The sequence below is a fragment of the Psittacula echo genome, assembly GCF_963264785.1.
Source record: "Psittacula echo genome assembly, chromosome: 4".
Classification (NCBI taxonomy): domain Eukaryota; kingdom Metazoa; phylum Chordata; class Aves; order Psittaciformes; family Psittacidae; genus Psittacula; species Psittacula echo.
In genome coordinates, this window is record NC_137738.1 from 109,442,190 (window position 1) to 109,466,068 (window position 23,879).

Genomic DNA, 23,879 nt, shown 5'->3' on the forward strand with positions numbered 1-23,879 from the left:
CCCTGCACTCCTTGCCAGCCCACATTGTCCTCACCTGAAGCAGAACAAGGCCCCCTGGGAGAATAGCAGATAACAAAATGACTGTTTAATGCTTTTATACACAATATAAATTACACTGACCAGCATGGCAACAGCCATGGAACCAGTCCTCCCTCCCCCCTTTTCCCCAAGGTCCGGCAGAAGACAACTCCAAAAGGCAGGAACAGGCAGGTATCACCCCCAGGGGCATGGCACTACCACCTCTGGGGCAGGAACCTGAGCTGCTGTTTGTTTCTTTGCCCTGCTGAGGAAGGATAGGGCTGCTGAAGGTCCCAGTGCACCCATGGGCACCACATAAGGCAGCCCTAAGCCCCTGTGGAGTCTGCTGCCCTTCCCTCCCCCAGGGAGGGCAGGGGCTGAGGCACCCTGGGCCTGATGCAGGGCTGGACACTCCTGCAGCTGAGCTAAGTGCTGTCTCAGGGCAGGGCCGTGCCCACAGCTGAAGGGGTCAGGAGGGCTTTGGCATTGCGTGGGTTTACCCAGCTCTCGGCTTTGTGGCCGTGGATCTTCTGGTGGCGCTTGTAGTTGTCCCAATGGCCAGTGGTGTAAGAGCAGTTCCGGCACTGGAAGGGCTTCTCGCCTGTGTGCCGCAGCATGTGCCGCTTGAGGTTCATGCTCTGGTTGCAGCTGTAGCTGCAGAGGCTGCACTGAAAGGGCTTGTCGCCCGAGTGGATCCGCCCATGACGCTTGAGGTTGGCCAGGTTGCCACAGGCGTAGTCGCAGAGCTGGCACTTGTAGGGCTTCTCGCCTGTGTGCACTCGCTGGTGCCGCTTCAGGTTGTCGAGGTGGGCAGAGGCGTAGGGGCAGAGTGGGCAGGTGAACGGCTTCTCTCCACTGTGCGTCTTCATGTGCCGCGCCAAGTGGTTGGGGTAGTGGGTGACGAAGGGGCAGAAGTTGCAGGAAAAGCCTTTGTCCCCAGTGCCCTTGCGGGGGCTGGCGCCCGGCTCGGTGCCCAGCACTGCCAGGCTGCAGCGCCCACAGACCTGCTCAGCCCGCCCCTCATCCTGCGCAAACCCATCGTCCAGCACCAGCCCGCACATGCGGCATGTGAAGGGGTAAAGCAGCTCCGGCAACGCAGCCGCCTCCTCACCCCGCAGCCGAGCGCAGCCAGGCAGGAAGGGGCCACTGCCGCTGCCCACGTGCAGGCTCAGCTCCGGCAGCAATGGCTCTGTGGGATGAACACAAAGAGGGCTGTGAGCAGGGCAGCACAGTGCTGGTCAGGCTCAGCGCCATGAGAAGCCCCAGCTGAGGCTGGTGGCACCAGGCCTGGCACAGGACACACACCTTCCCTCTCCCCCACCCCCAGGGCTGTGCCATAGGGGTCCCCCAGTAGCTCCTCCCTTCCCCCCCACCTTTACCTGGGTCCTTGTCCTGCTGGTGTGGCACTTCGCCTTCGGGCAGGCGGTGGCTGAGCATGTGCCTCTTCAGGTTGCGGCTCTGGTTGCAGCGATAGTCGCAGGCAGCACACTGGAAGGGCTTGTCCTGGCTGTGGACCCGTTCATGGCGTTTGAGGTTGCCCAGGCTGCTGCAGGCAAAGCTGCAGCATGTGCAGTGGTACGGCTTCTCCCCAGTGTGTGTGCGCAAGTGTCGGGTCAGGTTCACCAGCTGGGCAGAGGCATAGGCACACTGCGTGCATGCAAACGGCTTCTCCCCGTTGTGTGTTTTCATGTGGCGCTTGAGATGGCTGGAGTAGTGGGAGGCAAAGGGGCAGAGCTGGCAGGAGTACACGATGCGCTGGCTGCGGCCCCCCTCCGTGCCTGCACACTGCAAGCAGCTCTGCCCAAGGCTGGCAGCCAGCTGCAGCCCGCACTGGCGGCAGGGCAGCGCCGCGGAGCCGGGCTCCCCACCCTCCTCGGGGTCACTCTCCACGCTCAGCTGCTGGTACCCAGAGGAGCAGTCGTCGTCGCTCAGCGCATAGGCCGGCATGGCGATCTTCCCCACCAGGGTGTCTGCTGAGAAGACGATGGGATGGGATGGTGTCAGCACGGCTGGCCCAGGCACAACCTCACACTTGTGCAATTGGTCCCAGCAGGGCCCATCTCAAGAAAGGGACTGCAATCAGGAAGGGCTAGGCAGCTGCATCCACCCAAGCAGGACCCAGCTGGAGCCCACCACCTTGTGCCCAGCAGGGTGAGGAGTCTCACAGCCATCACCTGCTCTGACACCCTGCTGCAGGGCCTGTCCTGGCCATGTTGGGAAACTCTGTCACCTCCACCTTATGGCTTGCTCCAGGAACAGCAGGCAGTGCAGAGCATAAGGGTGGGTTGGGCACCCACCAGCACTGCTGGGACTGGCTGGTAGGAAGCAGTAATAGTGGGAAGGTGTTGAGTGCAGCCTGACCCAGGCAGGAGAGCTGGCTGCCCATAAAGTTTGCTCTGGGCTTCCTCTCGCTATGCTGCTGCCCCTAGCCCAGGGATGGCAGCCAGTCCTGCTCCCATGGCCAACCCTATGGGGCTCCAACACCAGCCCCCTTCCATCATGCAGGAAAACACACCTTCCCGGGCCCCAGCCAGTGCTGCTGCCTCATGGCAGTGGGAGGAAGTCTGCACCAGGCTCTCAGAGAGCACTTCTGCTTCCTGGCTGGGCACAGACCCATCCTCCTGCAGCACCAGGAAGGGATGACAGAAGCTGAGCCCAGTGCCCTGCAGCTGCCTCCAGGCTGGTGCTTGGGGCCAGAGGGGCAGCAACATGCAGCCAAAACCTTGCCACTGTCAGCCTCAAGCAGTGTCCAGTGCCTGACCTGGAGCTCTGGGGCCTGTGAGACCCAGCAGATGCCCACCACCCTGGGAAGCAGCCTGGGCTGTCCTCTTCACTGCTGCCCACCCAGGTGGGTCCAGCTCCCAGAGTCCCAGAAAGGTGCAGGGGTGAGGCTGCTCCCATGCTGCAGGACAAGGCCCCCCAGCCCGCTTCCAGGGCCTTTTCACATGAACGGCCTGAAGTGCAGATGCCAGAATGGGATACTCCACATTGGGCTGGCTATTGCTGGATGAACTCTCGACCCCACCTCAAGCCTCACACTGCCCTCTGCCTTCTCAGCTCAGGCCCACAGTCCTGCATTGCCATAGCATCCCTGGAGCACTGTCCCCTGAGCATAGCTGTGTCAGTGCTGCCCGTGGGGCGAGGATAAGGATGTGGCCAGTGATGGCTCTCCTGACCTTCTCAGGGGGCCCTGAGATGCCCAGTCCTGCTCCCCAGCTGCGACTGGCAGTTGATGGGTGGGAACAAAGGTATTTCTGACTTTCAGCCCTTGCAGCATCCAGCGCTGGGCTCTGCGCACAAGCTGTGGGGAAGCGCAGCCCTTGGAGCAGAACCACATCTGCCAGGCAGCTGAGACTGTGCCTCGGCACGAGAGCGGGAGCTGCCGGCACAACCTAGCATGGGTGCTAAGCACGCAGACCGCAACACAGCCCTAGTAGAACAGCAAGGGGACAGAACCACAAGGAATGGGTGGTCTGTGCCCCCCTCCTCTCACCACACCTTATACACCACACACTGTTGAAGGCAATGAGTGATGCTCCCACCAGTCCTTGCAAGGCACCTTAAGGGAGCCGGATCAGTGCTTGCCCCTCTGGCTACCCCGCGCTGCAGGCTGACCTGCTGCCCGGTGTGCTGCCACGGGGCTGGCACAAACGGGCTGGCGGACCTCCAGGCCAAGAAACAGGGAGCAGGAGCTGGCAGAGGCAGCCCCAGCCCAGCTCCCCATACAACATCGAGGGGCAGCGGTGGGGCAGACTCCAACTCCCAGGTGGGCAACAAAGCCATGCCCTGGCGGCTCCGGGAACTGGGGGCTCCCGGGCAGACCGGTGCGGGCGGCTCCGCGGATGAGCCCCCAGACCAACCGTGGCGCACAACGCGCCTGGGGGTCCTCAACGGGAGGAAACGCCGGGGGATCAGTGCCGGGGATCAGGACCACCAGCGCGGGACCCCACCCCGGGAGGTGATCCGGGACGGGGAACACGCCCGGGGACAGAGAAGACACAGGGTGGGCCTACTCCCGAGAAGAAGGGAGGCTGCCTGATGGGGCCGAGCGCGGGGCCGGTACCGGCAATGGCCGGGCAGGGTCCCCACCCGGCAGCACTCCCGGAGCCGGAGCCGTCCCCGCGGGGCGCCGCTGCCGGGCCCGGCCGGCGGCACGCACCTGGCGGTCCCTTCTCGAAGGCCAGGCCGCGACCCAGCAGCAAGTCGCCGGGCAGCACCAGCGCCGCTCCCGCAGTCTCCTCGGGGCCGTCCTCGGCGTCCGCTGCAACACACCGAGCGCCGCGGGTCACCGCCGGGCTGCCGCTGCCGCCGCCGCCCCCCGGCCCCGCCGCGCACTCACCCTTCACCGGCTGCGGGTGGCTCTGCTTCCGCCGGGGCATCGTGGTCGGACCCGGCCCCAGCCCGGCCCCACCGCCAGCCCGCCCGCGGCCCGCCAGCCGCCCCCGACAGCCCGGGGCGGCCGCCGCCGCCCCGCCTCGACCGGGCACTTCCGCTTCCGCCCAGCCGCGGGGCGGGGCCGTCGGCGGAAGTGGGAGCGGCGCCCCGGAAGCGGACCGGGCGGCCGGAAGCGTGCGCGGGGGTTGCTTCCCTCCCGGCCCCGAGCCGGCTGCTCCGGCATGCGGGGGGCGGGGGAGGGGGCCGGGCTGCGGGAGATGCGGGCGGTGATCGAGCGGGAGCGGGGTCCCGGGACGTAGGCGGCGGTGGTAGAAGGGGGCGTGGCCAACGGGAGCCCTGCCCCTTCCTGGGCGGGCGGTGCTGCCGGTGCTGCGGCCCTGGGGAGCGGGGACGGCGCCGGGCACAGCGCTGACGGTGTCCGTGCCCCTTCGGGGTGGCTGCCGCCGCCCCCCCCCACCCGCTGCCCCGCCAGCACGGCCCTGCTCCGGGAGGGCGGGGGCCGCGGGAAGCTTCGGCAGCTCCAGAGCAAGGTGTCTGGTAAGAGCTTCGGGAGGGAGAGACGGAGGGAGCTGGGGATGGCACGGGTGTTCTGTGTGCGGCACAGGCGTACTCAGCGGGTCTAGAGCCCGCGTTGCGTTGGTGGAAGAGGGCAGGGAACGGGCAGGCAGGAGCACACCTCGCTCGCAGTGAGTGCTGCAGACTTTCATCATCTTGGTTCTTCCAGCGCTGAGATCCTTTCAGCCTGGATTTGGTTGAAGGATCTTACTGCAGAGTGCAGGGAGAGATTCGCTGTTGTGTGTATGGTCTGATATCAAAAGGCAACTGGAAACGGCCTTTGGAGGTGCACATCAGTGTCCTGCTCCTTTGTACTGTCCTGGGGACAGGAATGAGGCCAGTCAGGGATTCATGGATCAGGCTGCCCAGAGAGGTTGTGTGGTCTTTGTCCTGAGAGGTCTTCTAGACCCAGCTGGCATAAAGCCCTTAACCACAGGGGTGACCCTCATTTGGGTCACCAGATGAGGGCAGGAAGGTGGACTGGAGACCTCTTGCGGTCTCTTTCCACCTGAATTATTTGGTGATCATGGTGACCCCAGTGAGAACTGGCTGCAGAAGAAAGAGAGCCCAGCTCCCCACATTCCAGGAGTGGCCTCAGTGTTGGGTACAGTGGCAATGCTGTGGTTTCTCTGCAGCCATTCCCTTTGTGAATTCTGTCTCCACACTCTCACAAGGACTGCAGAGCTGAGCATTATTGCCTGGTTCTCCCAGGAGTCGGTGATGGGCCTCCCTGCAATGCAGCTCCTGGAATGACCCTGTGGTTCATAACCCCTGTTCCCAGAAAATCACCACTTTACATGGCTGGGCTCCTGGACACTCAGAGGTGCTCTTACCCTGCCAGACAAAGAGCCTGCTGGGTCCTGGGGATGCCACAATGGCACTTCACAAAACCCAGTCACACCTCTGCTCATAGGAAGCTCACGCTTTCCTCTGCTTTGGTTGGTTTCCTGCAGCTTCTCTCTCTGGTGTCCCAGTGTTGAGCAGACCAGCGGCACCCAGGGCTTTGCATCCTGCTTCTTGGGGAGAAGGGCTCCTGGTTACCCTGCCTGGGGGCTTGTTTGGCCCATCTCCAGGGGTGGCTGCTGTGCAGCTGTGTGTGTTCGGGCAGCAGCCCTGCTCTGCTTCAGCTGTATCTTGTACTCATCCTTTCTCTGCCTAGGTCCGTGCCCTGGATGTGGTCCCCATTTACAGAACTCGTTCTGCCTTCTCTGTGGCTCCATTAGTAGAGCTGTCTGACATGTCCAAACAACCCTGGCTGCCTGAGGTGCTGCTGAGCCTCTTCACGGGTAGTTTTTACTTATTTGCAGGTCCCTAAGGGAATCAAATGTGTTGAACTTGTCACAGTCCCAGGGGAGCCATGTCCATGCGTGTCAGCAATGCTTCCCCGCTGACAGGTACCTCGGGGCCAGAGGATGGGGCTGATGAGATTCCTGCCAGTGCTTATTCACTTGTGTTGTGCTGCCATTTACTCCAGTGTCGCAGTCCTGCTGCAGGAGCGTGTTCCTTCCTGCTCTCCTCCTGCAGTACTTTCCACTCTAACAGCCATTTAAATCCAATCTCAACCCAATTTCCATGAGCTCTTCAGTTGCTACAGGAAAGTGCTTTATTACCTTGGGTGACATGGTGAGCACCTTGCTTGTTCCCAGCAGATTCCTTGGTCTTCTCTAAGCCATCCCTAATACCTGCTTCTTCTGGTGCCAGCACTTGTGGTATTTCAGCTGTGCTCAAACGGAAAAAGCAGCAGGGGAGGTGGATGCTGTGGAGGTGTAAAGTGTAAGGTGCAGCTTTTGGAGTATAGATAAGGAAGAAGCAAGGAGAACTGTGCTCTGATGTCAGGAGGATGGATTGTCATGTGGCCATGGACTTGTAAGCTACAAGTAAGGGAAAACTGACAGATTTACCTCCTCTCTCCTGTAATCACCTGGCTCTTGGGTCCCTTGGCTTGGTTGCCTCTTCTACACCCTCAGCAGAAGTTTGGGTGATGCAGGTTGTAGTGCAGCACTGGTGACACGGGGAATCATTCAGAAGTGACTGCTCCCCATGAGGTCCTGCTGCCCTGGGTTGCAGGGCATGTGGAGAAGCTCTCCCTTCCCAGGATGTATCAAGATCCAGCCCTTGTGGAGGAAGCACTTTCTTTGTGGCAGTGAGATGTTCCTGTGAGCTAACCCTGAGGAGGGGTAGTGGGTGATGGTGGTTGTGATTTTCCCTGAGTTTTCCTCTGGGCTCCCTCCAGCTAGTGATTGCTGGGAGCTTCCTGATGCAGGCTGGGTGAAGGAGCTTGTGTCTGCAGTGCCGAGTGCTGGTGTCCATATGGGTCCAGTCTGTGGTTCTTGGACATTTGAGTTTCAGTCAGAGCTTCAGCCATATTTCTCCTTGGAGAGGGAAGTCACACAGACTTGGAGTGGTGAGGGGTGTGATTATTCCACTGCCCTATGTACAAACTGGTTCTCACAGTGTTTGCCACTGCCTTCCTTGCAAAGACCACTGTCTTCCTCTCCTTGGGGAACGTGGGAGGTCCTGTGCTTCTGGACTTTATTGCTGAACTGGAAGAGATGGGAAGGGGCAGAACAGAGCTGGCTCAGGGGCATATGGGTGGCTGGAGAGGGGCTGTGGCTGCATTACCCAAGTTCAGCGTGGGACAGGTCAGCCATGGTACTGTCACTGGGGCCTTTGGGCCAACATGGGGACAAGGCTGGACATAATGGCTGTGGGTGACCTGGCATACTGACCAGGCAAGATATGTTTGTGGGAGCTCAAGGTCAGGTGCTTTGATTCTTCCCTTTGGTTTGATGGGAGGGAGCACATCAGCAGGAGCACATCAAGGAAGGAGGGGGTCTGTCTTTGTGCTCAGTGCTGCCCTGCTGGATGATGCTGGAGGTGGGCAATGTCGTGGGCTCTGGCAGAGCACTGCTGGCAGCTGTCTTGGCTTGTCCTGGAGCTGTTGGGGTGTTTTTGATGGTATAGCCCTGGGGTCCAGTAGGGTGGTAGGGCACTAGTGGGGTTTGTGGGTGCTGAGGCTGTGTTCCCATGCCTGCAGCCCAGGGCTCGCTCTCATGTGTGGTTCCTTTGCAGGCTAAGCAGCACCGACTGCAGCTGGAGATGGTTCAGCCACTGCTTGTGGGGAAGATGCTGGCTCTGAGGCCCGGGTAGGAGCCAGGCCATGGGGGCCATGCTGGCTCTGGCACCTCCCTCCTGCCCTCCATAGCCTGACAGCAGCCGGCTGCCACCCTGGCAGGCCACCATGGAGCGGCCCATGCGTGTGCACCTCCGCCTCCTGGGCTTCTTTGGACGGAAGCCACAGGCCATCGGAGGGGAGACATCACCAGAGCAGGAGGCAGAGCCGGTGGAACCTGAGGAGATGTGCATCGCGCTGCCCCTGGGCGAGGATGGGGAGCTGGTGGAGTGTCCCCTGTGCCTGCTGGCCCAGCCGCCTGAGGCCTTTCCCACCCTGGCCTCCTGTGAGCACCGCTCGTGCCGGGCCTGCCTGGAGCAGTACCTGCGCATCGCTGTCAGTGAGAGCCGTGTGCAGGTGGCCTGCCCGCACTGCCCGGCCGCCCTGCAGCCCGACGATGTCCACCGCCTCCTGGCTGAGCCCTCCCTCCGTGACAAGTACGAGGAGTTCCTCCTGCGGCGGCTGCTGGCAGCTGATCCCAGCACCCGCTGGTGTCCTGCGCCCAACTGCAGGTGAGCAGCTGGGCCCTCAGGCGGAGCCAGGAGCAGCTGGGAGCTGGTGCACAGCAAACTGTGCCTGTGCTTCATAGAATCACAGGCTGGTTTGGGTTGGAAGGGACCTTAAAGCTCATCCAGTTCCAACCCCCTGCAGTGGGCAGGGACACCTTCCACTAGAGCAGGTTGGTCCAAGCCCCGTCCAACCTGGCCTTGAACACTGCCAGGGATGAGGCAACCACAGCTTCTCTGGGCAACCTGTGCCAGGGCCTCAGCACCCTCATAGTAAAGAAGTGTCCTGTGAGTTTTTCTCAGGCTCAGTCCTCTCCTGACAGTCCTGTGTGGGGTTGGGCTTGCTCAGAGAGATGTCCCAATTCCTGTCCCATCTGCAGGATGCAGGCAGCTGTGTCTGTGCCAGGGTTGGTGCCCTTGGCCATGCTGGGTCAGCCCATGAGACCCCTGAGGAGCTGTGTGGGTGCTGGATGGGAAAGCTCTGCTGCAGTCTGAGCTGGTCACAGTGTGTCCTGGCTCTCCTGAGCAGGGGCTGCAGCTCTGTCTCAGTATAAAGCTGGGACCTGCCCCTGCATGGCCTGGCTGTGCTGGGGAGGGGAATGGCTGCATGCTGTGCAGGGGTGCAGAGAGGGCACTGCTGATCCCCCTGCACTGACTGCTTTCTCCCCACAGCTACGCTGTCATTGCCTACGGCTGTGCTGAGTGTCCCCGCCTCACCTGCGGGCGCGAGGGCTGTGGCACTGAGTTCTGCTACCACTGCCGGCAGCCCTGGCACCCCGATGGCCCTTGTGTGCCAGCGCTGCCAGCCGCCGGCATGGCCAACACAGCACAGCCAGTCCACCCGGAGGACTCGACCCACGGTGAGACCCTGGACCAGGGTGGGAGCAAGCAGGTCGGAGGTTTGGTGTAGCTGAGCCACACAGTCAAATACCTTTGTACCTTTCTGCCTGTGGGGATGCTGGACCCAGTGGTCCCCACTGGCTGCCTGTCTGTGGAGGCATGTAGCCCCTGTGCCAGCTGAGCTGGGGCTGTGGAGCGGGACCTTGCTTTGCCTGGCTCACCCTGATACCTATGGGACAGGCTGAAATCCTTGGTCAGTGTATGGTGGTGGACCTGCACTGTCCTGTCCTGCTCCCCCCATCTCATCTCTCCTTCCCCTTGCCAGCAGAGGCTGAGAACATCAAGGTCTGTCCCCGCTGCAGTGCCTTCATCATGAAGATCAATGATGGGAGCTGCAACCGCATGAACTGCACGGTCTGTGGCTGCCTCTTCTGCTGGCTCTGCCTGCAGGAGATCTCTGACGTGCACTTCCTGAGGTCAGTGCAGGGCTGGGGGGCCATGGGGTGTGCTGAGGGGCTAAGGTGGAGGAGCTGCCAGGAGCTGAGTGGTGGCTGAGATGCTGGGCTGGGGGTCCTGCCAGGAGCTGTGGAGATAGGAATGGGGGACAGTTGAGGCCCTGCTGAGAGCCACAGCCACGTTTGGGGATCCCTGGGCAGTGGGGCTGACTTGGGGGGGGAAGCAGAGTGCTCTGTGCTGTCAACAGCTGTTGGCCCAGCCCCATTCTATCTTCACAGCCCCTCTGGCTGCACTTTCTGGGGGAAGAGGCCTTGGTCAAGGACCCGGAAGATCCTGTGGCAGCTGGGCATGGTGCTGGGGGCGCCCATGGTGATCTCCCTCGTCGCAGGCATCGCTGTCCCTGTCATTACCATCGGGATCCCTGTCTACATGGGTAGGAAGGTACTGGCAGGGGGCCCTGGAGTCCCAGTGATCCTGCTCCCCTGTGAGCCTCAGGCCTGGACAGACACACAGTACTCACCATTGCATGTCCCTGTGTCAGCTTTGACTCCCCACAGCCCTCATTGTGGGGCCCCTCGCTGCTGCCCACCCCAATACCAGTTGGGTACTGTCAGCCTGGAGAGGTGGGAATTGTGGATGATTGAAAGGAGGACAGGGTTTGGGGCCCAGGGGTGTTTTCCAGGGACACCTGAGTAGTGGTGGCAGCACCATTGTGGCTGTCTGTCCCTGAGGAGGTGGATGTGGTATCTGGGCACTGTGGCTGTAGCTGGAGCTCTGCCAGGGCTGGGAAGAGGCTATGCCCCTGGGGACTGTGCACTGGAATCTCTGCAGAGCCCTTCACCTGTCTTGTTCCTCCTCGAGGTGCTGGGCCAGAGTCGGAGGAGCAGCCTGTCAGGGTGCCAGCAGTGCCTCTCTGTCACCAGCAGTGTCCTTCTGTCTCTGTTTGTGTCTCCCATCATAACAGCTGTCACTGTGGGTAAGTGCACTGTGCCAGGGCTGAGGGTACTGGAGACCACTGCAGTGGAGTGTCTCTGGGTGGGGGATGTCAGACTTAGGGCACAGGGTTTCATCCAGTACCTGCCTGTGTGCCTGCAGGAGTCGGTGTGCCCCTCATGCTCACCTATGTCTATGGGGTTGTGGTGCTGTCGCTGTGTCGAAGCCGCTGGGACTGTGGCCGCAGCCCGCCCGGGGACCTCGGTGTGGTGGAGCTGGAGAACCTGACCAAGCGTGAGTCCTGTGCTGCCACCGGCCTGTGCCCGCCTTTGGGCCCCATAGGCCCTGCTCCTGCCTCGTGTCTCTGTGACTGTGAGCTCTCCAAAGGAAGGAGCTCCCCTTGGATTTGTGTTGGTTCTGCCCCAGGTGCTACCAGACACACCTCTGTCCCTGCAGGGTGGTGTCCTGGCAAGGTGCTGCCCAAAGTGCTTTGGGAGCAGCTTGTTGGCACCCCATTCTGGGAACCTTGTGGGCTGTTCTGCTCCCTGTTCTGACAGGAGCAGTCCTTGCAAACAAGGTGCTCAGCTCCATATCTCCCTCCAGAAGTGAATGAGCTGCGGTCAGTGCTGCCCAGCCCCAGGCCTGTTGAGGATGGAGTCCCAGACACAACCATCTCTGTCCCCAGCAGCAGCCATAACCCACGCCATGGGATGGTGTGGCAGGAGCAGGACAGCCAGTCAGCCAGCAGCACAGTGGCCCTCACAGGGAACATGCTGACTGAAGGCATGGATATGTCCAATAGGTGAGTGGGGGCTGCTGTGCTGGGGAGGTGGGGGTGAATGGCACACCCCCTTTCTAACAGACTTCCCCACACCCACTGTACCAGCCAAGGGCATGGTGACATCCCCCTTTAGGCTGCTGCCCACAAGCCCTGTTATTTGTCTGCAGGGAAGGTATCAGCATCGAGGTGGAGGTGTCCATCGAAGCAGTGCCACATCCTGCCCGGCAGCAGAGTCTGTGCAGTGCCCCATCGGGGCAGAGCCTCTCTGGGGACTCCCTGGGAGGCACCAGCGACAGATCCAGCACTGTGGGCATCCCCACGGAGTGAGGGGGGAGATCCTTGATCCACAGAACCCCCCTGCCACTTGCACAAACATCCTGTGCCCTCCTGGGGCAGAGCTGGTCACTCTGCGCAGCACCACCAGCGCCATGCTGGTTGGGCTCTGACTCTGCTTAGTGCTCCCTGTGCCCAGCCACATCCACCCGTTCCCTGAAGGCAGCCCTGAGCATTGGCACAGCTGGGAATTAAAAGCTACTCTCTGAGGGTCTGTCTGTCTCCTGCGGCACAGCCATGCCCTCAGAGCTCAGTCCCCATCACAGCAGGCTCTGATTGTGGTGCATTCCCTGATGGGTGTTACAGGAGAGAAGGTGGGGTAGGGTGGTCCCAGCCCCACAGAGGTGCAGGCAGGGGGGACAGGTAGACCCAGGGAGTAGGGCAAGCATGGGGATACTCCCTTGTGCAAACACCCCAGCAAACTGGGCTCCATGGTGCCTGGCTGGCAATTGGGAGGGTGGGATGTTGCTGCAGAGCCTCAGCCACCACCAGCAAACAAAGTAGCTCACACAGGGGCTGAGTCCTGCCCCTTCTGGGCCAGCTCCTGGTGCACAGTGTGTGGCACCCATGGGTCCTTTGTGCCCCTAGCTACTATCCTGGGGGCAGCATCTGGCTTCCTGCAGACAGACCTTGAGTGTGGTGCAGGACAGCAGCAGCCCCTGATGGTGGGAGACCATGCAGTGCACCAGGGCAGAGCTGGGGAGCACAGGGGGCTCGCTGTGACCTCGTGTGTCTGTGAATGTGTCTCTGCCTGCCCCTGGCTGGTCCAGCGGCATGCAACGGGGTCCCAGGGCTGTTGGAGAGGAGGGCTGTGCCTGGGCCAACTGGGGGTGATGCTTTAGCATGTGGGGTGCTGCAGCACGAGGACTTACTTGTATCCTTGTTGTGATGGGCACCCACTCCAAAGCAGGAAAGAAAACTGCTGAAGGTCCCAGGTGGAGGCACCAACATAGCTGTGAGACTCCACATCCTCCATTGGCATCCCTCCCCACCCCATGGGATGCTGTCACAGGCTGTAGGGAGCCCATGGCTGGATATAGATGAGGTGGCCAACCTGGCATCTCCAGTAACCAACTCTCAGACCTCTGGTCGCTCTGGGAGGACAGAGCACATAGTAAATGGTCTAAACCCAGTTACATCTCAATACAAATTACTAATGTGAGATCACCGCTGGCCAGAATCATTTTAGAGGATACCACAGAGACTGGTGCTAATGCCTATATCAAAACCTTTCCTTAATGACCAGAAAGCAAGCCTAAAACCAAACTCGAGATGGATGCTTTGCAGCAGGAGTGAGGCAGTGGGCACATAACTCAGACAGTGGTTTTAACCACTGAGTGAAATTGCCTCCTGGCCTAGATTCCCAGGGCACTGCAGCTCTGCGTGCCCCATCCAGGACTGGGATTTACCCCAGTGCATGAGGCTCTACAGCAGTGCTGCTGTCCCTGTTCTAAAAAGGATGTATTGAAACTAGAGGGACTTCAGACATAACACATGCTTTTAGGACTGGAGAAAATAATTCTCTGTAATTCCTACAACAATTCAGTCTGTTTATTGAAAATCTGGGGGCACCTTGGCCAGCATGTTTATAGTATGGAGGAAGCACCAGGTACTGAGCTGCCCCTTAGCCGGAATGATCCTGAGACAAACCCACCTGGCAGCAAATGAAAGATGCCCTGAGATGAAATGCACTTTTGTGAAGGAATAAACCCTCTCCTTGTGTACTTTACTCAAGCAACCCCTTTCTGGGAGAACACATCAACTCATCCAGACAGTTTCTGAGTGCAGAAGCAGTCCAAGCAGCAAGTCCAGCACCTGCAGGGGTTTGTGGCTCTGAACTTCCAGCCCTGCGCAGGGCTGCAGGAGCCCAGCATGTATGATCCAGGGACCAAAACAGTTCATGTCTGGACATGTCATCACTGGAGAGTCACTAGACAGAGGGGCTTAATCTCAGGGCCACCATGGAAGGGTTCAAAGATGACATGAGATGCACCCATCCAGGCTGGTGAGCCATGGACTGACTGAACTGCAGAAGGTGAAACAGATCAGGACCAGGAGGGTGGACTTCATCTTCAGAGGGAAAACTGAGTGCAAGGCATTGTCAAGGGCACTTTCCTGAGACACAGGAACCCCTGAACAGCTGGAAGAAGTTGTGCTGGGTGCCCTCGCCTGCAAATTTCATCTGTGCTTCCCTGTGCTCCCACACCATGCCAGGTGGAAGGTGCACAACAGCAGGGAATGGCAGCCAACCTTTCCATCAGTGGTTCAGAACCCGGGGGCTTCACTCCTGCAGGAGTGGCTGCAGTATTGACATATGTACAAGCTTTACACCTTCCAGCACATCAGGTAGGAGCTGCCTGTTGTAATACCTTGAAGAGAGCAAACAGTTCACACAGTAGATGGGGTGCAGCATGCTGCAGGCAAGTCACCTCAGGAGGGTGAGACATAAACTGTCTCTAGAGACTTGTCTTCTGCTCTGTGTACAACAGACTGTCCTCAGCTGAGCAAGAGAGGCAGCAGGCCCAAGCACACAGCAGGAGCTGGCACTCTGCAACCACATGGCAAGCTCCTTCTTGTGAGCTGCAGCCATTCCCCCCAGTGCCCTGAAACAGAGACATTCTCGTCCACATCCCACCTTCCTCACCCCCCACCTTCCAGGAAAGAACCAAGGACCAGAAGCACATCTCTGTTTTTTGGGCTTTTAGTTTGAAAAAAGTACTGATTGAAAGTGTACAACAGAACGCGGTGTGGCGGCAGCACCACAGCCAGATTGTTTCACAAATAAAAACAAAGGGCCTTAAATAATCGGGTGCAGATTAAAAAAACCTCAACAGTGAAAAAGTTCTTCCCTCTGAACAGAAATTCACAGGCACAGAAATGGCAACAACCACATGGAGACAATGGGGGGACATCCTTCTCCTAACCACAGGGCTCCGTGCTCACAGGCTGCAGTGGGCTCCTGCGCTGTGGCTGGTGGCTGCTTCCTGCGCAACTGTGTCCTCAGCTCCCTCTTTGGAATGGTTACAGATGAACAGTGCGACATGCCTTTGCTAACCAGACCCACCCCCCACCCTGGACACGGACAAACAAGGCCTCTGCTAAGGCTAAAAAAAGGACAAGACTTTGGAGTCTTGCATTCAGCATGTTTAAGAAACGAGAGTCTGGTGAGTGCACAGCAAAGTCCCTGTGCGAGGCCTGCTATTCCAGCTTGGCCTTCTTCTTGTTATCGCCACCATTCTCTTCTGCTGGTGCTGCCACGTCCTCCAGTTTCCGCTTCCCACTCTCAGCAGGTGGATGTGCATTACGGGGTTTGAAACTGATAATGATGCAGGTCATGTTATCGCAGCCAGTGCCGTCCCCTGAGGTGTCTGGAGCCAAACATTGATCCAGCAGCTGAAGAGGGACGGGACAGGTTAGCAGAGAGCACAGGCAGAGCACTATGAATAACTGAGACACCAGGCACCTTCTAGCAACTGACAGTGGCTTAGGGGCTACCAGGCCACAACAGTGAGGACTGGGCTCAAAATGCTGTTGGCAGCCAGAGAGGGGACAGAAGCAGCCTCAGCAGCCCTGGTTTTCTGGAAGGGGACAGAAACGCTTTTGGCTTGACAACAACCTAGAGGTCAACCCCAGTGTTGCAGCCCAGACACCTCAAATGCTGAACAAACCAGTCTGATCGAGAGGGAGGGCAGAGTCAGGCACCAAGCTGGGATGCAGAAACACTGTGTGCTGCAGGGATGGTGAAAATCTGGACCTTACCTCTTCTACGATGGAGGAGAGTGGCCTCAGGACTCCATTCTCATCCTTTTGGGTGATCTTGGACTGGATGAAATCCACCACTTCCTGGCTGCTCATCACATTCCTGCATAGAGTGGAGAGGTCAGAAGGGCAAGCGAAGGGAGCAGTCATGCCATAGTGCCTAACTAGCAGCCAGGGTCCCTGGGCCTTCTCAAGGCTCAGCTCCAGAGAAAGACCACAGTAGTGATTCCAAGAGAGACAGCTCCCTCACGACTCACCAGATTCCATCACAGGCAATGACCATGAAGTCGTGGTCATCATTTATTGTCAGCACTTTGATGTCAGGCAAAGCAGAAATCATCTGTTCTTCTGGAGGCAGATTCTTGTTCCTCTTGTAGAAGTGATCACCTGTGGTGGAGAGGAGGATTACTTTTTCTCTGCTTGGGCCCTGGCAGTGCTGCCTACTCCTGAACCGTGAGAAACTCTGCTCTGTCAAAGGGCAGCCCCAGCAGAATCAGAGCCTGTGCTCCCACAGCCGGAGCAGATACAGCTGTTGCCCCATCGGACAGACACAGCTGCCACATGCTTTTACCATACAATGAGAAAGAGGTACCTTTACCAGTTCAGCGTCTTTTCACCTCAAAGTGCCCCACATTTGATAAGGCTAGCTGGTAAGTGCTATGTGTTGCTTTGCACTGATATCTACCAGTTTCATGGCCATTTTCTCTAGCTGGACTGAAATCTCACCACATCAAATACTAAATAGGTTCCACTCATCATCTAGTTAAAAGCTGTTCCTTAAACTTAGCAGCTGGTATGTGCTGGAAGCCTGGATGTCCCGAGCACAGCACTCCGGAGGCCAAAGCCATGCCCATCCACCCCACTGTTTCTCACCGATTGCTCTGGAGAGGTTGAGACCACCATTCACTCTCCCATCCATGGTGACCTTGCCACCAGCATTCTTTATCCTGGCCAGCTCCACCTCATCCTCTGGCTTGTGGTCATACGACATGTCGACGGCTTTGCCACCTTCTGACACCACACAACGAGAGTCTCCAGCATTAGCCACGATTAGCTGCTTGCCCCGGATAAGTGCCACGACAGCAGTTGTCCCACTGTCAGAGCCAGGCTGAAAGAGACAAGTGATTTTTCTGAGGATCCTTTCTCTTTCTCCAGTATTATGTCAATAGGGAACTGGCACTAGCCACCGCAGACCCAGCAGTGTCCCAAATCCTGAGGTGCTGTGTCTCACCCCTTCTTCCCATAAGCATACATAGAACAATGGAGAAATTGTGAAACACAGCAGCAGTGTGCTCACTGAGAAGCAGGGTCAAGCACTACCTCCATTCCAGCCTCACAAAGCATCAGTGGTTCAGGGTTCCCCAGTGTTCAACAAGTCCTGCTATACCATCAGCTCTAGTGTGTTGATCGCAGCCCCAGCCTTCAAGCAGAAGCTGGGGCATCTCTCCAAAGAGAAAAGGTTGGTACTTGGAAGCTGCAGTCCTCCTCTCCCTAACATCCTAGGTCCCTGGCCCATTGGCCAGCACTGCCATGGGCTGAGGGGCCACAGCCTGGGCCTGGCAAGGAGCAAAGCTCTGAACAGGAGCAGCAGTGCTAGCAGAGCAGTCCTGCTACTGTCCTGTACTCTCCTTCCACACCAACCCCACAGCAGTTTCTAAGCACAGCAAACCCAGCAGTGGGGTCAGCCTCACTGATCTCAACCTGTTGCCCAAATCCATGCCATCTCCCTTAGGCTTTTGCATAAAGTCAGGCTGTCAGCAGCTGTGTTCAGCCTCAAGAGAACAAAATAGATGTTTTATCCTCATCCGAACAAAGGATGAGGATAAAACATGGCCTTGCTGAGCTCCCCCCACAAGTGCCCTTGGCTCCATCCTGTGCCACAGAACACAAGAACAGGGTGTGCACCTCCTCTTTCCCCTCCATGCCTGGTAACAACATTTCTTCCTCTTCATCCTCATCCTCCTCTGCTTCTTCAGTGTCATCTTCATCATCTTCGTTCTCTGCCTCTTCACTGCTATAACCATCCTCATCTTCACTGCATTCCTGTAAGAAATGAGAGATACCACCAGGAGTCACACAGAACACTCTCAGTGCCCTCCCCAGACAGCTGGTCCCTCCATTCTGGGGACAGATGGTAATTTGCCCCAGAAGAGTGAGATGACCTGGTACATTTCCCCCACACCTGATGTCTACAATCAGAGCAGCTAGTTTCAGCTACCACAGTTAATGAAGGGATGGTGCATGCAGCAAGACCAATGGCCGCTGCACAGATGAGGGTATGTTTCCTTCAGGGTTATCTAAACAATTCCCAATGCTCCCATGAGATGGTCTCAAAGTATCAGATTGAAAAACCTACTCCTAGGATACACCTAGGATGAGCCAGAGGCTTGTAGATCAAGTACCACAGTAAGCAATGCATTCTGCCCAGACAGAAGGCCACTCTGTCCCAGTGCTGTTTCCTACCTCACTGTCTTCCTCCTCTTCCTCAACCTCATCTGACTCATCCTCACTGTCCTCAAAAAATTTGGATTTGGTTGTGCGCTGGGGCTTTCCCGTAGAGGAGCAGGAGGGCCCGGCCTCCCCAGTAGAAGAGGTGACGGCCTCGTCACCTTTGCCTGCTTCAGGCTTCTGCAGAGCAGGGCTGTTGCCTCCAGCGCTGGCTTTGTCTGAGGTGGAGGAAATACCCATGATTTCTTCATCTGGCTTCCCATTCTTCCTCTCCTTGTGGTCGGTAAGCTCCCCTGGGTCAGCCTCTCCATTCATATTTGACTCCCCATCATGGTGCTTGCCTGTCCCCTCTGCAGCGTTCTCCCCAGCTGGAGCTAAAGACTTGTTTTTGAGGTTCTTGGTGCAGTTTTGTCCATAACGTGTGAGAAGCTCCTCAATGGTCATTGTGGCTTCTTCATGCAGAAGAGCAGCTTCCTCATTATCCACTAAAAATGCAAAGGGGGAGGGAGGATGAGGACAAAGAAGGTCAGAAAACAGGATACATCACTATAGCAGCACCATGCAGCACACACAGAGTTCAGCAGTGAGCTGCCCTGGCTGGACATTGCTATTGCAGATAAGTTTCAGCAATGCTCAACATGCTGCTCACTAGCAGGAACAGTGCTCACTAGCAGCCAGGCCTACACCATTCCACAGCTTCCAGGCACTGCAGATGAGCAATAGGCAAATGGCAGGGGAATGGCTTCTAACCACAGCTGATGCATGCAGCCTGCAAGTTCCCCTAATGCCTCCGGCCTCTGATGCTACCTGGCTGACTTTTGGGCAGCACAGTGTTTAAATAAGATGTAAGGTTAGAGGGTGAAAAGCCTCACGAGAGCAGGCTCATCTGAAGCTGTGGGGGAAGCAGAAAGACCACTTTCATGTAGAGATCTGTTCATTAATACTGCAACTGGGAACGAGAAGATTTTGTTATAGCAGTTGTTCCATGGGCCTAAAGCACCCCAGAGATCCCAACCAGCTTAGAAAGAGATGATGGAAAAGCTTTTAGGCAGTAACCAAACACCCAACCAACCAAAATCCCACTTTGTCCCTGTCAGCTGGACAGCAAGGGCCACAAATTCAGCACTTCCAGACCCCACACAATGTTCAAGGCAATGGTATCACTTTACATCTGCTTCAAGGCTAGTCACAAGATATTCAGCTGAGAGCAGCACAGGATTCCACTCTGGGATTTACCTTCTAGCTGGCTTCATGGTCTGACAACTACTTGCTGGTGGAGAAGAACATTTGCACAAAAAAATATTGCTGAAGAGACCAGAACCTACTTCAATCCTGCCTGCAGCTGGTGTCTGCCACCAGCTCGGGAGATCTAAGCACCAGACATCAGTCTCACAACTTAGCCCACTTCCCAGCTCAGAGGTTTCTGACATATCCTAGAATTCTGCACCCAATGGAGGAAGCCCTATGGAAAACTGTGACAGTTTTTATAGGATTATTAATAGGATTAAGCTACCAAATGAATCAGAATTCCCCTAGCATGAGCCCAAAACTTAGGGGGTGCAGTTCAATGCCAACTGAAATTTGGGAAGAAAACCTTCTGCTAAAGAAGGCCAGGCCCACCTGCTCTCAGTCCCTGCGGACCTGCAGTCTTGTGTATTCAGTGGCATCTGACTTACCATCATCTTCATCAGCAACCTTCTCCTTCTCATCTTCATCATCTTGGGGTCGCCCAGCCATTTGAGAGAGCTCTTTAATCACTTCCTCAGTGGTAAGCTTGGCATCTATGGCTAAGAAAGCATCTTCCAGGGCCTATGTATGAACACAGACATAAAGAGTGTGCAGAGTTTCACCTTCCTCACAGAATGCCTGCCTGTCATGCTGTGCAATCAAGTTTCTTTCAGAACACAGAACATAGAGAATCACAGGATGGCTGAGGCTGGCAGGGACCTTTGGGGTCCACCTGATCCAACACCCTGCTCCAGCAGGCACACATAGAGCTGGTTACCAAAGATCATGTCCAGGCAGCTTCTGAAGAGCTCCAAAGATGGAGTTGCATGAGCAACCTGTGCCAGTGCTTGGTCACCCTCACACTGAAAAGGGTTTCCTGATATTTAGAGGGAACCTCCTGCGGTCCAGTTTATGCCTGTTGCCTTCAGTCCTGATACTGGGCATCATTTAGAAGAACCTGGTTCAATCCTCTTGGTACCCGCCCTGCAGGGGTTTACAGACATGGATTCCATCCCCCAGAGCCTGATCTGTTCCAGGCTGAGCCATCCCAGCTCCATCAGCCTTTTCCCACAGCAGAAATGCTCCACTCCCTCCAGCACCTTGTTGGCCCCTTGCTGGACTGAAGATCTCCAGTCTGCCCATGTCCCTCTTGCACTGGGGAGCCCAGCACTGGGCCCAGTGCTCACAGGGTGGCCTCACCAGAACTGAGCAGAGGGGAAGCATCATCACCCCCCTCAACTGGCAATGCTTTTTCTAATGCAGCCCAGGGCACCATTTGCCACCTTTGCAGCAAGGGCACGTGGCTGGTTCATGGCCAACTACACCAGGACCCCCGGGGCCTTTGCTGAGCTGCTTTCCCACTGGGCAGCCCCCAGCACGTGCTGGAGTGGTGGGCTTGTTCATATCCAGGAGCAGGACTTTGCACTTCCCCTTGCTGAACTTCCTGAGGTTCAGCCCATTTCTCTACCTGTCTGGGTCCCTCTGCATGACAGAACGGCACAACCCTTGTGTACAGCTGCTCCTTCCAGCTCAGGGTCACCTGCAAACCTGCCCCAGCACTCAGGTCATTCACAAAGATGTTAAATGGGACTGGACCCAGCACTGATCCTGGTGGTACACTGGTCATTACTGGCCTCCTACTAGACTTTGTGCCACAGAACGCCCCCCAGACCTGGCCATGCAGACAGCATTCAATGCACCTCCCTGCCTGCTCATCTGGCCCACACTAACACAGCTTCTCCTGAAGGATCTCAGTGAACAAGGCATCACAAGCCTTTCTGTATCCCACAGGAGCCTGAGGACAGGATAGCATTAAAGCCGTTGTGGAATGGCTCAGCATGCAAGCTCCTCTGCTCAGTAGACATGCTTATTTGCAGTCAGCAAGTGCAACCAGCTTGGGGTCAGCAAAGCATGATAGTGGGGTGTTTCAGCGTAGAGCCACAAACTGATTCAAGTTTGCCTTGAAGGCTATCCTCAGTCTACATGTAAATATTGAAGTTCTGGAGGGACTGCTTCCCCCTCACCCACACTGACCAGAGCCCAGCACCAACCCACTGGACATCTGACATCAGATGAGGCATTAGTACTATGAAGGAGAATTACAACAGAGGGATTGCTTGCTGGAAGCAAGACATGAACTAACCTCTCACCTCTTACAAAAGCTATGCCTGCCCCCCAAAAATGACACACCAAAACCCTTCCAAGAACCAGCCCATGCCTTTGACTGGAATGAGTTTGAAAATTAAAAAACAAAACAAAACAGGCAAAAAAAAAAAAAAGCAAAAAAGCTGGAAAACAGAAGAAGCTTTAGCTTTGAAAATAAATCACACTTGTGTTTGCTCCTAGAAATAAGCAAATTAAATGGAAGACATGGCAGACAGAGCTTGGGAGACAGCGCCCTGCATATAAGCATTAGGTACGAAACAAGAGCTTTCCTCTGCAGTGGTGCTTACTTGTTTCAAGGCAGAGCTAGATTCTTACCTTTTGCAATTTGCCCTCCTTATAGGCCTTCTGGTCTTTGATTATCTCAGGAAGATACTTGGCACAGTACAGGGCAACTTCTTCTCCTGAAAGAGAGCAGAAATCATTTAAAGAGACTGGTACTCCCACACGCAGAACACATCCCTGAGGCAAATCTGAGGCCAAAAACTAGAACTGTCCCAGACACAGAAAAGTTATGCAGCAACAGACTGCTGGGGATGTCACTCACACCTACCCACAGGCTGCATCTCCAGAGCAGCAGGATTTGCTGATGACCCCTGGAAAATCTCAATGAGCACTCATCTGTCAGGTTTAGCCAACAGTATAAACTTCCTGAAAGGGAGTTTAGGCCCATTTTAGCACATAGGCCAACAGTTTATGCCCCTTTTAGCATACAGGCCAACTGTTGGCCCATCCTACCTAGAAAGCTCTGTTTTCACATGTAAGCACAGGAATAAACAACAAGCAGAGAAAAAGGAAGCTTTTGGTCAGTGTAAGCATTACCAACGCATGATGAGCAGCACAAAAAGCATTACGTATTCTAATCTATGTTCTAGACCAAGGAAAATGCAATGCCACAATCTTGAGACAAGCCTTTCAGGAAGATGGGTGTCCTGATCAGCAAAACAGGGCAGGAAGGTGTGTCTGTGTGTGCACAGCATGAGTGAACGGTGGCCAGAACACCAGGCTGATGAAAGCACAGAGGACAACTTTGATTGATGGTCAACACTCAAACCAAGCATCCACTCCTAGAGCATCTGAAAGACTTTTTAAAGCCTTTAAAGAAACACTCCAGCAGGACTTTATACAGGGTCTGAATTAAAAGAATGGACAATTAGTGTCCACTGACATGGTCTTATGGAAACAGATCTTGCCAATTCAACATATGCTCTTAAAGATAGTGGGATTTTGCTGTTCCAGGACTTGGCTGAGACCTAGACATGACAGTAATGTATTGCCACATAAAGGTTTGACCAATAAGCAAGGCCCACCATGTGCCTCTGCAGTTCAAAGAGGAGGAAAACCAGCAAAACTGCAGGGATACTCCCAGATCAAGAACTATAGGACATGGAGGAGGCCCAGTAAGTGGGCAGCTGCAATTTCTTCCAGTTTCTCTTCCAAATTGCAATCATTCCTGCCTGCCCAATCTGGACCAGCATGATGGTGTGACATCTCTCATTTTAACACTCTCTGGGGGACTGAACTGCATCATCCATAGTGTATAATACACACATGTATACACATAGTGTATAATACATCTGCATGCAAGCCATGCAGTGTCCTGAAGCTCTTCAGAGGCTTCCCTGAGAATAGAATTAAACTAGGTTGGAAAAGACCTTTAAGATCACCAAGTTCAACCATCATCCCACGACTGCCAGGACCATCACTAAATCATATCACTGAGGGCCATCTCTACATGGTTTTTGATCAGTTCCAGGGACGGTGATTCCACCATTCCCTGGGCAGCCTGTTCCAATGCCTGACCACTGTTTCAGAGAAGAATTTTTTCCTAATATCCAATCTAAACCTCCCCTGGTGCAGCTTTAGGCCGTTTCCTTTTGTCCTATCACTTGTTACTTGGGAGAAGAGACCAGCCATCTCTTCTCTCCATCCTTCTTTCAGGCAGTTGTAAAGAGTGATAAAGTCCCCCCTGAGCCTTCTCTTCTCCAGACTAAACACCCCCAGTTCCCTCAGCCATTCTCCATCACACTTGTGTTCCAGGCCCTTCACCAGCTCCACTGCCGTTCTCTGGACCCATGCCATACTCCACAATGTCTTTCTTGCAGTGAGGGGCCCAGAACTGAACACAGGATTTGACGTTTAGCCTTGCAGTGCCGAGTACAGGGGGATGATCACTGCCCTGGCCCTGCTGCCACACTATTGCTGATAAAGTCCAGGATGCTGTTGGCCTTCTTGGCCATCTGGGCACAAACTGCTCATGTTTGGCTTGTAGCGTTGCACGGGCCTGCTGTGG

General features: G+C 56.2%; 3 protein-coding genes across 8 annotated transcripts in view; 1 reads left to right on the forward strand and 2 right to left on the reverse strand.

Moving 5' to 3' along the window:
* Positions 1-85: 85 nt before the first annotated feature.
* ZNF513 (zinc finger protein 513) lies at positions 86-4,503 on the reverse strand. 5 transcript variants are annotated; one of them, XM_080615130.1, is made up of 4 exons: positions 4,358-4,503; positions 4,178-4,279; positions 1,398-1,988; positions 86-1,207 (listed from the first exon to the last, which is right to left on the reverse strand). In XM_080615130.1, exons 1-4 carry the CDS (start codon positions 4,395-4,397, stop codon positions 456-458), a joined length of 1,485 nt encoding a protein of 494 aa, XP_080471256.1. In that variant the 5' UTR covers positions 4,398-4,503; the 3' UTR covers positions 86-455. The 5 variants fall into 5 exon arrangements, with proteins under 5 accessions (XP_080471256.1, XP_080471255.1, XP_080471257.1 ...); XM_080615129.1 differs by having other exon boundaries at positions 1,398-1,991; XM_080615131.1 differs by lacking the exon at positions 4,178-4,279 and having other exon boundaries at positions 1,398-1,991.
* A 74-nt stretch (positions 4,504-4,577) lies between these two features.
* Positions 4,578-12,226, forward strand: LOC308219740 (E3 ubiquitin-protein ligase RNF19B-like). Of its 2 annotated transcripts, none has more exons than XM_080615133.1 (9): positions 4,578-4,950; positions 8,041-8,652; positions 9,319-9,506; positions 9,815-9,962; positions 10,221-10,383; positions 10,804-10,918; positions 11,038-11,169; positions 11,479-11,677; positions 11,824-12,226. In XM_080615133.1, exons 2-9 carry the CDS (start codon positions 8,210-8,212, stop codon positions 11,981-11,983), a joined length of 1,548 nt encoding a protein of 515 aa, XP_080471259.1. In that variant the 5' UTR covers positions 4,578-4,950; positions 8,041-8,209; the 3' UTR covers positions 11,984-12,226. The 2 variants fall into 2 exon arrangements, with proteins under 2 accessions (XP_080471259.1, XP_080471258.1); XM_080615132.1 differs by having other exon boundaries at positions 4,579-4,950; positions 9,812-9,962.
* Positions 12,227-14,686: 2,460 nt separating this feature from the next.
* The window catches only part of PPM1G (protein phosphatase, Mg2+/Mn2+ dependent 1G), a 28,737-nt gene continuing 19,544 nt past the window's right edge, over positions 14,687-23,879 (reverse strand). Inside the window, exons 3-10 of the mRNA XM_080616661.1 lie at positions 21,905-21,990; positions 19,873-20,005; positions 18,212-18,681; positions 17,654-17,791; positions 16,622-16,856; positions 16,006-16,135; positions 15,749-15,851; positions 14,687-15,382 (exon numbers count right to left, since the gene is read on the reverse strand). Coding sequence (XP_080472787.1) covers positions 15,188-15,382; positions 15,749-15,851; positions 16,006-16,135; positions 16,622-16,856; positions 17,654-17,791; positions 18,212-18,681; positions 19,873-20,005; positions 21,905-21,990 — 1,490 coding nt within the window. The 3' untranslated portion in view covers positions 14,687-15,187. The remainder of the gene's footprint in view (positions 15,383-15,748; positions 15,852-16,005; positions 16,136-16,621; positions 16,857-17,653; positions 17,792-18,211; positions 18,682-19,872; positions 20,006-21,904; positions 21,991-23,879) is intronic.